General features: G+C 43.7%; 1 protein-coding gene across 1 annotated transcript in view; it reads left to right on the plus strand.

Annotated features, from left to right (window-relative positions):
• tyw1 (tRNA-yW synthesizing protein 1 homolog (S. cerevisiae)) overlaps window positions 1-14253 on the plus strand; it is a 46470-nt gene that overhangs the window by 5904 nt on the left and 26313 nt on the right. Inside the window, exons 7-11 of the mRNA XM_010749932.3 lie at window positions 438-557; window positions 7264-7396; window positions 10660-10712; window positions 10804-10922; window positions 13048-13157. Coding sequence (XP_010748234.2) covers window positions 438-557; window positions 7264-7396; window positions 10660-10712; window positions 10804-10922; window positions 13048-13157 — 535 coding nt within the window. The remainder of the gene's footprint in view (window positions 1-437; window positions 558-7263; window positions 7397-10659; window positions 10713-10803; window positions 10923-13047; window positions 13158-14253) is intronic.

Genomic DNA, 14253 nt, shown 5'->3' on the forward strand with positions numbered 1-14253 from the left:
ATATACACACACACAGATGACCAGTTGTCATGGCAGCGGGCACATCAGAGCCGAATCTAGCTGAGACTTCTTCCCCTCTGTCTGCAACACTCGGTGCACTCAGCTGAGGTGACGTTCAGCCGGAACCGAGAGGAGCCGAGAACTGTGGCGAGCTGTGATTTATGTAGCCACCGTACCGCTCGCACACTTTATCCTGCCGCCGCGCATATGGTCAGCAGCTTCGACGCTGCGTTGTGATAAATCCTCTGAAACACCATAAATATGCATATGGATTTTCCTATTTAATTAGGCAGCCCATGAGGAGATAACAGTGTTTTCCATATGGGCTCCCTCACTTAATCATGTTAGCAGTCACAAGTTTTTAATTAGTTATTGTGCAGGAACATATGTGAACCCCTCTACGAACTATACGGTCTTTTCCTTCCTTCTCGTTTCAGGACGATCTCATAGAGACCAGCAGTGACGAGGAGTCCGGCCTGCAAGAGGAGAAAAGATCGGGTTCAGTGGTTGATGTGGAGGATCTGGGCAACATCATGAACAGTGCCAAGAAAGCAAAGGTCAGACTCTGTCCACCTGCACAGTGACACCACTTTATTTAATCTGTACACTACGTTTTCCTCCACAGCCGAGTCAGCTGATGATCATTCAGAAAACCAGATCATACAGAAATTTATGCTGTACTAGTAAACAGCGATACAGTATTTGGCCGCCTGCTTCTCAATATTAGAGTTAGGTGTCGTTAGGAACTGGAGCTCCGCTCATCGTCCAGCACTTTTATTTTCAGCGTTTCCGCGTTAAGGTCTAAAAGCAGGCACCACCACCACCTTCTTCTTCCGATCGGAGTGTGTGGAGCGAGGAGGAAAAGTGTCATTGAAGGAGCAGCGGCAGATGGGTTGATAGACACCAGAGCCCCGGCAGGCGAGAGAGAGCTTGCGTAAGAGCGAGGACGCCCACTTCACAGACTTGTGAGGCGAGAGTGGCTGTAGAAAAACAAGAAAGCAGAAGGATTATCAGCGTCTTTACAGACCGCAGAGTAAAGAAGTGAGCTGTGAGAGTGAGGAAGGAAAAGATGTGTAGTTATTCAGTTACTTTGAGTATCTCAAACGAACGCCTGAGATAATACGTGTTTGGTCTCTACCTTTTGTCTACCCGTCATGGCTTTGAAAGTTAGAGAGACATCAGAAGCTCAGCTCAGCAGCAGGAGCCAGACTGGATTGAAAAATTCAAATGTGTTTCCATGTCGTGTTTATACGAAGTCCGTGGGTTCCTGTTGTTGTTTTTCTACTCGTTATGACCTGTTATAACATTTAACATGGTTGCCACGGGTCCTTGAATTTGTGAATTTAAATTAAAATAAATGTAAATATGATTTAAACCCAGCGCAACTACAAAGCGTTCACGCATTTGAGCCGCTCTCTCCTTTTTTAATTGTTGTCTGTGAGCTTCTGTAAAGCTGCCAAAAATTCTCACGGCAATTAACCTTAATCTGCGTCTCAAACGGTGCTCTGTAATCGTGCATGGAAAATCCTTGAAAAGTGCTTGAATTTGACGTTTTAGTAGTATGAATTACTGAAGTAGTATTATTTGCTGTGATCGTCACACTTGAGTGTCAGGATGACAATTTCTCCGTGTGTCTGTGGTTAAAAAAATTAGTGTTAGTAACATAATTTGGTCACACAGAGCCGGCAGCGCAAGATGTAATTAGTTTGTACACTAAAAATTTGCTATTGCCAAGAGACGACAAGTATTTAGCCGAGCTGCAAATTAAGTGTGAACAAGAAAATTCCCCTGACTGGAAATATGCTTGTTGGTTTAATATCTGATTTCTGTCACCACCATTAATAAACTGAATATGTTCAGTCTCGGGTTATGAAGCCTGAATGAAATCCACTCAGTGTTAAAGAGGAGCTGCAGATGTGTACCCGGCTTGTTTTCTGTCGTGCTTGAGATATATCTCTGCATAACTGCAGGTGGAGGCACACTTTGTCTGCGTTTGACCACTAGGTGATGGCAGAGACTCTTAAATCTCTGAGTGTAACACTGGTCTGATATTCGACACACGCTGTCACTAGGTAGATGTTTGAAGTCATGATTTGCCAAAGGTTATTTCCAGGTGGCAATGTTTGATCACTGATTATTTTAATCCATTTATTTTACGACGTATAACCCTCGAGGACTGCATGGAAAACGCAGTAAATCAGCATTATTCTGTTCACTGATGTTAATCTGGATCATATCTCGAGGCTCCGTTCCTTTAGACCAGCGTTCAGTCTTGATCCTTTTCTGGACTCAACTGTAAAACATATTCTTCCCAAAGGGTGTCTGAGTGAGCATGTAACAGTACTAAATGTCACGACATTATTTATCCCAACGTGAGAACACGAGACAAACATTTCACACACGAAATCGATCAGCCTGTTCTTGAAGCAGCCTGTGCAGAGATTAGGGGCTGTTAGCACCCACTAATGACTTTCGTTGTTGTGGCATTTCATGCTCTCAAACTCATTACGCTCAAGTAAATATCTGTCTGCAGCTGATTCTGATCTGAGAAAGTGTCTGCCTTCTTCAGGAATCATCTCTCACCTCATGCAACCCTGTCGGTTGAGGCCCGACCCATAAAAAGCTGTAGAGCTAAATATAGCTCGGGTGGATTTGTCTGTATTGATGGCAGCGATGCTTGAAGCTGAGCAAGGGAGGAGGACGAGTGAATCGCTGCTACTCATGATGATGATACACATTTCCCACAACTATTTTTCTTCTAATGTACTCGATGAGAGATTGGCAGACATGATGTGATTGCCTCCTATCGCCCAATCTTAGTCTATATCAGTCTTTTTGGCTGTAGTTCTGTTTGTTTGCTGCCAAGCTTCATTTTCTTTGTTTCTCTAATTGATTTTTGCACAAATGTCGATTGAATTGGCATCTAAACTTTGTCCCGAGAGGCTTTTCTGTTTCTGCCAGAGCGGTCCAATCCGTGCTGTGGGACCGTGGGACCGTTGCCAGATCAGAGCTAATGTGGAACGGATCATTACGCTGAGCGGCATTCGGGGGCCCGGGTTTTAAAGCTTTCAGCTCAGTGTCAAGCGGGAGAATGAAGCGCTGCTGTGTTTCCTCAAACGTAGTTCTTTGATTGGTTATCTGTTCGTGGATGCGCACGTCCACCCGCTCAGTCTGGCAGTCTCTCTTCTCTCATATTTTCTGGTTTTCCCTCTGATGTCATCAGGTTTCTCTGTTTGACAGAGTTTACTAATGGACCTATAGCTTTAGGTTATCGGTATCGAAGCTGCTAATGGACTCGAGACACAGAGACTCCTGACGGTCAGAGCTCCTGTCCTAGAAATGTGATGTGGAACACACCGACAATCCTCTGATGCTCTGGGTAGAGTCAGCTAATTCAGCTGGTGCTCGTCACCATCTATTTCTGTCTCTTACTCTTACTGAAGCCCCTGATGCTGACATCCTCTCGACACGAACCTCAAACAGAAACACATAGCTGCTTGAAGCCCGCCGAGATGGATTCTCGTGTAATCTCACGAGTCCAGCTGCCTCACAAGGTCGGTGTCAAACTGCACATCCATCGCTCTGCACGGCTCAAAACATCCAAGTGAACTGAGGATGGAAAACAAACAACCTTCTGAAGGTTTCTGTTGGGACACCACTTCAGCTGACTGTATTTTATAGTTTTGTACGGTTTGCATGCTGCTGAGTTATTCTGTCCACGCTGTTTATAAGTAAGATGTTTAAACGGCATATCAAATGTAGAGGAGTTTCTGATTTTCCAACCACTCGGTATTCTTTGAATCCTTGCATTTATAAAATACATTTTTAGTTTGAGTGTTTATGTAATCATTTTGCTCCCAAGCCTTTGTGCTCGTGCTTCCACGTGTCCCTTTATGTGATGTTTATGCCCCTTGATCACCTGCTCGCACTGTGTGTCATCGCAGCGCTTGTCCGACTGCATTGGCCCCACATTGCATCATGGTTCCAGAGCACAACAAGCCGCTGTGAGATGTCCCAGTTCTGTTTAGTCCAGGCCATAACTGGATGTGTGTGTGAGCTCTCGAGCTGAGCATTTGGACCCAGAGAGCGGGACCAGATGAATCGCTGTGGCTGCATGCAAACACCACAGGGACAGATTGTTGCACTGTTGGCTACATGTCGGAGTGGGGTGGACCTTTGTGCTGGCTGAGTGTGTCAAACTAGTCTTAGTCCATTTCAGAGCTTAAATTGCAGGCTACAGGATTTTCACACCTGGTTTTAGAAATGTGGCAAGCCACATCCTCCTGGTGATTGTACCTCAGGGTGGCTGATGCAATCCCAGACTGACTGTTTGTATGAGTTACTGTAAACCGGTGTGATAACTGGAATAGGACATGGCTTATAGCCACTTAAAGTAAGGCAGCATCATTTGCAGAGAGAGATAAATGAAGTTCCCAGATGTCATCCAGCACGACTCCAAATCCTTTTCCACCTTGGAGCGAGATGTGGGAGGATTCTCACACGGCACAGTCGCTTACTTATTCACAGCATCCCGTGTCAACAAAGCAGCAGCTCATCCGAGGGATGCTGCTGCTCTCACGATTGTGGAATCTTCACCGCACTCCAGGCCAGGGCTGGTTAATGGAGGGCACACGTGGCCTCGGCTGCACAGATTGAGATGCTCGATAGCCACGTGTGCAAAGCACAGCATTGTCAGGCTTATCAGCAGAAAAAGATTCAGCTTCTGGAGTCATGCACGATATATACGAGCTGTGTATTCACGCTCGTGTTAGAGCCCGGGCTCTTCTAGGTGACCTTCAGTCCTTTTTATCTGCGGGATGCCAAAAGTAGGTTGAGTGTTTTCTTTGTTGCAGCTACACAGCATCATTCAGATTCAGAAGGCTGCAACTAATGATTGTTTTCATTAATAATTGTGATTATGTGGTCTCTGAAGTGTGAGATAATAGTTAAACAATGTCACAATGTCGCTGAGGTGAGGTGACATCTCCATGTGGCTTTTCAATAAAATAAAACAGAGAAAGAGAATGACGCTGAAACTAGAGAATGTTTGCACAACTAATCAGCCATTCAAATAGTTTGATTTGTTTATTAATCCTTAATTAACTTGTTTCAGATCTGGGCCAGATGTTTTTGAACAGATCTTCTCCCTCCCAGCAATGTTTTTGTAAAATATCACGACTAAATTGAAGTATACTCGAGTAATAATGCTATTCAGAACTAGAATACATACATTGATCGCAGTAAAATGCCATTGAATGACCTGAAAAAACTTCTATAATCCATATTTTTATAATGTATCAAATGACAATGATGAAAATTCAGATAACTGCAGCTCTCCTCGGCTTTATAGTGAGTTTCAGCTCATTGTTCAGCTGTCACAGCTTTACTGTTCTGGTGCACTGCCACGGTTCTTATAGCGTCGTTTATGGAGGCACCAGGCAATGTAAAAGCTCTAAAACATTTTAATATTTAGCCGCTAAAGAACCAGATATTTCCCTCATGAGTTAGAAAATGCCACCGTCTTACAGCCAGAAACAGTAACTCTAATAAATGATGATGTTGCTCCGCGTCTGCTGGCTGTGTAAAGCAGCTGTTTATTGACAAGTTCACCGTATCAATTTAACGTCGTGTTCGCAGCTTGATCCCGCAGCGGCCCCCACGTGGCCAAAACAATACGTCACCGCAGAATCTCAGCATGCAGACTCTCAGACTCGCCGATCCTGGGGGGAATTATTTGGAAACGATGGAAATGGAGACTCTAACAGATGGATTTTGATGATCAGCTTGTTTCCCAGAGCCATCATTAAGGCTTAGTGGCACATGTCCATGACCTGTAGAGCTGTCCGGGACACGGGATCGTGCCCTGCAGCAAGCGGCACAGAAACCAGCGAAGTGTCTCAGTTCTTCAGGAATGCTCACATACATTCGTCAGCGTTTGCTGACAGAGTATCAGCCCCTCATGAGCACCGCTGTGCGGGGAAGATGACATATAGATCCCTATAGACAAGCCGAAGCAGTTGCAGCAGTACAGTAATTGGGTGGAGCTGTCACTTAGCACGGGTTAATCTCAAAGGCACGTCGTCCATCACGCCTCACTGAAAAGTAATACCTGTTCCCATGCACTGGGCAGCTTTTTCAAGCAGGACTTAATCAATCTTGTGTTGTATCTGTAAACAGCATATCTCTAAGATATTTAAATGTTTGCTGCAGTAATGTAGTCCTGACCTGAAGGAAGCTGTTTATCTTTGAAACGCTGCAGCAGCTTCAGCATAAAAAGAGACAGCTGTTGTGGTATAAAGACCAACAATTGCCTGCACTGTAGACCTTTTGTTGCATTTCATCGGGGAGAGGACTTAAACTGAGATTACCCTGTCTGGACAGGGGTATGCTCCTTTATTCCAAAAAGATAATGTCATGCAGTGGTTTATGGTTATGTCACAGTCAAAGTCATGCAAGGACTGCTGAATCACAATCCTTGATCTTCGTTCCCGTCCGACATCAAACATTTTGGAGGAGCTTCTTGAAATTTCTTGCTTTTAACTTCCTTCAAGTGTTAAGCATCTTGTGGCGAGCAGCTGCTACATATTGAGGCAGGTTCTTTAAACCTCTCTGGATGCTGTTTTTCCACTGAAATCATCGGACGCTGCTGCGGTAATAGTTGTAAGATTTCAGAACTTTGGTCTCTAGTATCCGGATTTCAGGACTTCAAGTGCATTGCAGTGACAAGTGTGATTAATAGGTAGGTTGCAGAGCGATGTCCTAACACACGTCTCCATTTGTCAGAGTTCTTCTGCGGGGAAAGTAAAAGCCTTTGAGTCCTGTTCTGTTCTTTACCGAGCCTGCTCCGCACACACGTCCCAGTGTGGTGACGGTGTAATAGACGCTTGTTTTACTCTTTAATATCTCTTTGTACATTCATATTGGCACTGTGCATACTTTTAACTTTGTCAGTGTTGTGGTTTACTGCACAGGTGAGCCAACACTGACGCGTGATTGACTCTTAAATGTGTTTCTAGGAAAGTTGGAAAACTATCAGTGGATATTAGTTTGGAGTAATTCACAGCTGGCTTTGAATATTATTTAGTTTCATGCCTTACTTTGTCTATTTGTGTGTTTGTTTGGTGGATTTTGTAGAACGATGTCTCGTTGGTTCATAATTTTGTTGAATAAATAAGTTTCTTTTTTTCTTTGCACATATAATCTAAGAACATAACCGATAACATCATTGTCTGTAAGCAATAACTTTTCCTCTTCCTGCCACAGAGCCGAGAGGACGGTCGAGAAGACGTTCAGATGGTGAAGCTGTCCAAGATGAACGGGTTGAAGAAGACTGAAGATGAAGGGGAAAGAAGAGAGATGATCACCCCGGCTCTTAGCGAAGCACTGACGAAGCAAGGTGAGGAAAAAACATGATTCGGTTCTCAATTAACGAGCCAACAAATTAGAAACAAAGAAGAAGAAGAAGAGGACGTCGATATGGTCTGACACAGCTTAAGTTGTTGGTGGAAATTTACGAGTCTTTGACTCGTGTGTAAAACTGTGTAGCCATTTCCAGGAGAACATCTGCTGAGTGTCAGTGGATAATATATTCATATTATCTAGCTGCACTGCTTTGCAATAAAAAAATCACATTACAGATCGAGTACACCAGCTGCTTGTCAGCGTATCCTTAACCTTGCTCTTTCCACAAGGGCAACACGGTCGTAATTCACTTTAAAATATGAATAATGAGTCATGCCATTTATTTATTTCAACAGTAAATCTAATAAACATATGCAAATTGCCAGCGGAGAAGTCAATTCAGATTTTTCTTTCCTGATAATCAAAGTGTCCTTTCTCGAACTCTAACCTCAGGTACCCGAGGACGTATCCTGTTAAATCTCCTCAAATGCTTTGGCACACCACCCAGAAAGTCATAAACATTGGGTTATGTTAAAGTTTATCATCTTGCTGAAATTTGCATCCTGTGTTTCTGCTAATACCCGAACAGAGAAATTGCTCTGAGGTGCTGCATGAGAACTGTGGAGCTGGTGAATGTGAGCCGTATAATGGCACTTAATGATGCATTGCAGTCCAATTATCCTCTCTGCCCCCGCCTGTCCTCAGGGTGCAGTCCCAAGAGTTTCACTCCTCTCGCCTCCCACACTAAAACCTCAACAAAAATACTCCGAGCTGGTGTCAACACAGGAGAAGTTCTTCAATCTGTCGCCTTCACTGAGAGGAAGTCTTATTGCATCTGTCTCGTGGATATTGTTTTCTGCCTGTTTCATTTACTCACATGCACACCTGATCAACCCGGCGTTTTATGCAACGGGATCTTGCACTGAGATTGTTTTTTAATGTCGCCTAAAGCATGGATTTATGTTTCTGATACTACACCCTGTGTTTTGGTAAACGGAGCTACTTGTCGTGCATCCATATGTTACACGTCGGTGTTTGCCTCTCGTAAAGCCCCAGAGTCTCAGTTGTTGACTCATTAGCGCTGTTTGAAACATTTTACTATCTCTTCTCCGTTGAGTCCATTCACTGGTGGAGCACAGCATTCATTTCCAGCCAGTAACCCCCCCCCACTGTGAGCTTACACAACCGTCTATAAATAGGACTTCACTTCATTTGACCAAATGCTGACCTATTTCACGGTGTTCATACTGCCAACGGTCAGTCCTGGTGGACACTTTGTTTCACTTGTTCGAAAAGAATGAAGGATGAAAGTTTTGGCACTGGTTAATCATGATGGCTCCTCTCGGAGGCCTGTGTTTCCTGTACAGACTTTTTCTGGCATGACATGGATGCAAAAGTCAGACATCTACTGAAACTCTGAGAAAGTTTTAATAGTGCTGCTGCATATTTAAGAAATAGCAGACTAGATTTTTCTAAAATCTTCTTTTTAAATGGTGATTAGAAGAAACGCAGACGTCCATTTGAAGCAGTCGTTGTATTACTGATTACGTCACTTCAACTAAAATCATCCTTTCATATTAGCACATCTGGTGCAACAATGTCAAACTCACTCATGTCGAGTCAGTTTTTTTTAGGTCATACGCGTTCATTAAAAAATATTTAGCCAAGTGTCACTTTGATTAGTTCTTGGAAAACTGAACTGATGAAACACATCCTCTCCATGCTCGTTTTATTTCCTTCCGGCGTCTCGGAGCGGAGAGTACAGAGTACCACTGATCAAAGTATAAAACCGTTTGCAGAACTGTCATTAATGTTGTGCCGAATCGCTTTGGCACCACTGACTCTGTGCCCCGCAGATGAGAAGCCCTGTGGGTGGGCAGCTATTTGCAGCAGCAGGCTACCTTCAAGTCTTCAGCTGATGGCGAATTTAAGACGTCTGTAAAGAGTTTAGAAGCGGGGGGTCACTGATATAATCATAAGAACACAATGTTCGTCAGAGTGACGTCTCGTTAAATAAAATGTAAGACTTGAAGGTGTTGAGAATTCATTAGGTTCACTTTTTTTTAAATATTAAACACACACACACACATTGATCAGACTAATAGCTGTGTGTCCGTGAACTCCAGAACAGGTTTTATTGTTACGGCGAAGCTCTCGGTCATTTTGCCTTTTGTCTCAAGTACTGATGTGTTACGCTGAGGTATAATTATTCATAGTACATATTGTACTTTCCCTGTGATAACAGAGAGACCACCTCCTACTCACTTTCACTCAGACCTCTCCAAAGACACATCGAAGAAGACGGAGACACTGGAAATCAATTTCCTTTATTACATTAAGATCATTAATAGTTAAAAGGTCCGATTCCCTCGTGTGGTTTCCACCGTCTCGCTGGCCTGAGGATGGTTTATATATATTTCTGTCTTGCAGTTGCCAGGAGCGAGGTCAGAGGAGGACACGTGCTCTCGAGGCATTTTCAATTTGATGCTGGTCAGCATGTTTTTGCCCCATATTGAATGTGCATTTATAGTTATCAAAGTGAAGCGATCAGTGGAACATCCTCGATCAGAGGCGAGCTGGTTCACGATAAGCTGCAACATACACCAATCAGCCTTGATGATAACATTTGTATTCGACTGATGTAGCATCTGTGAGAGCTCACACACACACACACACACACAGATTTCAGCTGCAAGAATTTAATTACAAAACAAATATAATGTTTCAAATTAAAGAGTTACCTGAGCTGCTGTTCTGCTGCTGCATAGAATAAGTAGAAAGCTTTCCAGTCGAGCCTTCTTAAACATCGAGCTCCTCTTGATTCCCCCTCGAAGAAAATCCCAATGTTCTGGTATTTCTTAAGCAGATTACGCGATGCAGATAAAAATATTCTGTTTGACAGACATCTCAAAGAAGGATGCGCTGAAAAAGAAAGCCAAGGAAAGAACAGAGAGACGTGCAGGGACTCACCCAGATGTGACCATTCATAGCCAGTGGTAATATAAGAGGATCGAGAGGCAGACTTATGAGGAAAGTGAATTTTAAACACTTTATCCTCCTTTTGCGCTGAAAGGGAATTTGAAACAGAATCCTCCCCTCCTTGCCACAGACGTGCCTCGTTCATGTACCACTCAAAGAAAATCTAATCTCCGCTTCTCTATGTATTAATTATCTGCTGAATTCAGTTTCTGGGTCAAAGAAGTGTTTGTTGACTGAGAGTCTTATTCTCCTCATGTTGTTCTTTGTCTTCCTGTGCAGGGTACAAACTAATTGGAAGTCACTCAGGAGTAAAGCTCTGTCGATGGACCAAGGTAAATGAATTTCTCAACAGCAGCAGAGAGTTTCTGACAGCCTGAGCGTGTGAATCTCTTTGAAAGTGTCTTTTTTTATTTTTTATTTTAGTCTATGTTGCGAGGAAGAGGAGGCTGCTACAAGCACACCTTCTATGGGATCGAGTCCCACCGGTGCATGGAGACTACGCCCAGCCTCGCCTGTGCCAACAAGTGCGTCTTCTGCTGGAGGTATGATGATGACCTTGATCAAACTAATTCACACTTCAGATAGATTCATCCGCATGAAGCTGGTTGGTCAATCACCTGAGGCACTCCATCACTCCAGCAGAGTTAGAAGAATTCGACAGTTACACGAAATCTCTTTACAGTACAAACCTGAAGCAGAGCTGAGATGCTGTGACTCCCTAATGTAGCAGGGCGAAGTGCTTCTTCTCAAGACACAAAAACAAAAACAACTAATGACGTAAAAACACTGATGTAGATTCCCGACAGGTTACTGCACTCTGTAAAACTCTCTCATGACTCAGTCCGCTGCAAACCACTAATTATGAGCCATGTTTTCTTTTTTTAACATTTAGTGCCACTGGTCAATAAATGTCACTCACCATTACCACGGAAACCTCTTGAGTTATGAGTTAGTTTGGTGGGTAGGGTGGCGAAATTCTGTGAAACTGTTTTAACCCTAACCTGAGAAGAAAATGAAGACTTAAGACTGAAGACCAGTCTGAAACCAGTCTCAGGTATTCAGTAGATATGTTTGTTGTTGCCTGTTTCTTCCTCTTGGTCAGGCCGCCAACAGTAACATCTACAAGAAGAATTCAGACTGATGTAATTTGCCTTTTTATCCCAGCAAAACAGACTTAATAATAATAATAATTTTATTTAAAAGTGCTTTTCAAGGTACTCAAAGACACTTTACATAAGAGGAACATCAAATCATCAAAACAATATAAGATAGTTCACTAAAACACATTAGACTGAGCTAAACATTAAAAGCAATTTTAAAAAGGTGTGTTTTTGTCAGAGATTTGAACATGGGCAAGTCGGTACAGTCACGGATGTGTTTGGGGAAAGAGGGGGCAGCTGCAGAGACTGTCGCCCCAGGTTCGGTGCTTGGTCCTGGGTGGAGGAGTCAGGAGGTTTGCATCAGATGAACGGAGGCTGCGGGATGGATTGTGGCGATGGAGCAAGTCAGTGAGGAACCGGAACCAGTGGAGTTTCTGGGTGCGGGTGTGGGTGAGCAGACGAGCAGCAGAGTTTTGGATGTACTGTAGTTTATTTAAAGTTTTGGATGGTGTGCCATAGAGGATGCTGTTGCAGTAGTCGATTCTGGAAGGCGTGAATGAGGGTTTCAGCGGCGGAGAAAGGAGAGTGATGGGTGATGTTCTTGAGATGAAAGAAGGCAGTTCTGGTGATTTGGTTTATGTGATGTTCAAAGGAGAGGTTATTGTCAAAGATGAGTCCGAGGTTGCGACTGTGGGGGGATGGAGACAGGGTGGAGTTGTCGAGGTTGAGGTGGAAACCTTCCCGAAACATTTTGATGTTACCTTTGGCTGTATTCCTTTTGTGGTGTTAGACACATATTGCTACTCTGAGAAGGTTCTCAGAGTCCTGAAACATGTGGGAGTTGTTGTCTCCTTTTCTAAACCTGACTTGTTCACCTTGTCAGTCGAGCAAAGATCTCCGTGTTAATGATTTACACGCAGGAGGACGAATGTCCAGCATAACTCCGAGGCCCTAAAGGTGAACGCTGATTCATCGTGACATGGGCGGGAGACGGGTCGTTCACACTCCTCAAGTTCCTTTTTTTGAAAAGGTGACCGGGTTGAGCGCTGAAAGGTCGCTGTCAGAATGTGCCGCGGTGATCTGCTCCCCTGTCGCCGCAGATATGCCGCCGTCTTTTAAGGCGGCTATGTGGGATGACGGGCTGTGAGCAATTTCCAGGCTTTTTTTTAGTGTGTTGCTGCAGCTGCCCTCTATAACCATCCATCCACCTCTCTCCAACAACAGGTGGAATTAGATCTGATGTGTGAGTGTGTGCATATGCATGCGACAGACTGACGGCCTGAGATTTGTGATGCCTCAGGATTTGTTGTTGCACCTAGACATCACACATAGACAGTCGGGGGGCGTCGTTAACACCCAGAGGAGGTGCTGTTTTTTACAGTAGGATGCCTTCTTTCACTTTATTCTTTAACAGGCTGTGAATACGCACGGCCCTCATAATCCACCTCCTTTCAGTCTAGTGAGTATGTTTTATTAAGTCAGTCTAACGGGCCTGATTCTAAATCAGAGTCGTGTTTTAGTCGGTCGATACTTACCCTATCTGTCTCTCTGTGTGCCCCGCTAACAGACATCACACCAACCCTGTGGGAACAGAGTGGCGCTGGAAGATGGACCCTGCAGAGAAAATCCTGGAAGAAGCCCTGGAGAAGCACCAGAACCTGATCCGACAGTTCAGAGGTTGGTCACACACGTAGAGACGAAGTGTTCTGTCCTCGTCAGTCTCTCACCAGCTACACTGTCGAGTTTAATCTTCTAACATTGGCTGTTTTAATTAGTGGACACGTGCAGAGTCTTAAACCTGGCTGCAACAAACAGGGCGGATCGTATGCAAGCTTATGAGAAAACGAGACTTCTTGGTTAATTTATGACCTTTCCTCATGAGTTCATGGTCTCAATCACTAGTTTCGAGTCTTCTTTCATACAGCACGATGTTCATTTTGTAAACGATGGTCCCATTTAGAGTAAAATAGACAATAAAGCAGGCTGCGCTTCAGGGTGTGGCTTCCTTAATGAAAATATTAATCACGATTCTGTTGCGTTGCCTTAAATGTTTTCAGCTTTAACATGAGAACGAGATATAAGTTTCTAACGAGGTGCGTTCTACTCTCGGTAGGTTTACACTTTATAGTAATGAAGCACAGTGAAGATCAAAACGCTGCTTTGCTGTTTCATCAAACTCTCTCTCACACACACACACACACTTTAATTTCCCCATCTGGCTCCTCCACTGCGTCTTATCTGTCACAACTTCACTCATTTTCATTCCTTCACAACATCCGAGCTGCAGCATCACTTAGCATAGTCACAGTTTGTGACGTGATGGTTTGTGATAGATGAATTAGCTCTGTAGCCACATTTTAGGCTCCATTTGAGCTTCTAACACTATTGGCATTTAGGACTTAATTTGTCTGGCCGCTACCAGCTTTGGCTGAGGACGGCTGGTCGGATGCCCGAAGCTCAGTCCAAACAGAACTCAGTGATCCTCCTGTGAGTATTCCCTAAGCGGATTTCCTCCGAGAGGTTTTGAGGAATGTTTTCAAAACATGGTGCTGACACATTTATCAGACATTTATTAAAGCAAACAAGTAGCAATTGGAAAATAAATAGTTTGTATTCCAGATGGGTTTAAAGGAGATCTACAATGAAACTGTTAGAAATGAATCCATCAGTAACTCATAATTTAGTCTGTGAGAAAAGCTCCTGATGATGCTTCACAGTCCAAAAGACAAAAATATAAAATGTCCAGTTGTATAAAATAGAAATGGAGCAGCTG

The sequence above is a fragment of the Larimichthys crocea genome, chromosome VII, assembly GCF_000972845.2.
Source record: "Larimichthys crocea isolate SSNF chromosome VII, L_crocea_2.0, whole genome shotgun sequence".
NCBI classification, from domain to species: domain Eukaryota; kingdom Metazoa; phylum Chordata; class Actinopteri; family Sciaenidae; genus Larimichthys; species Larimichthys crocea.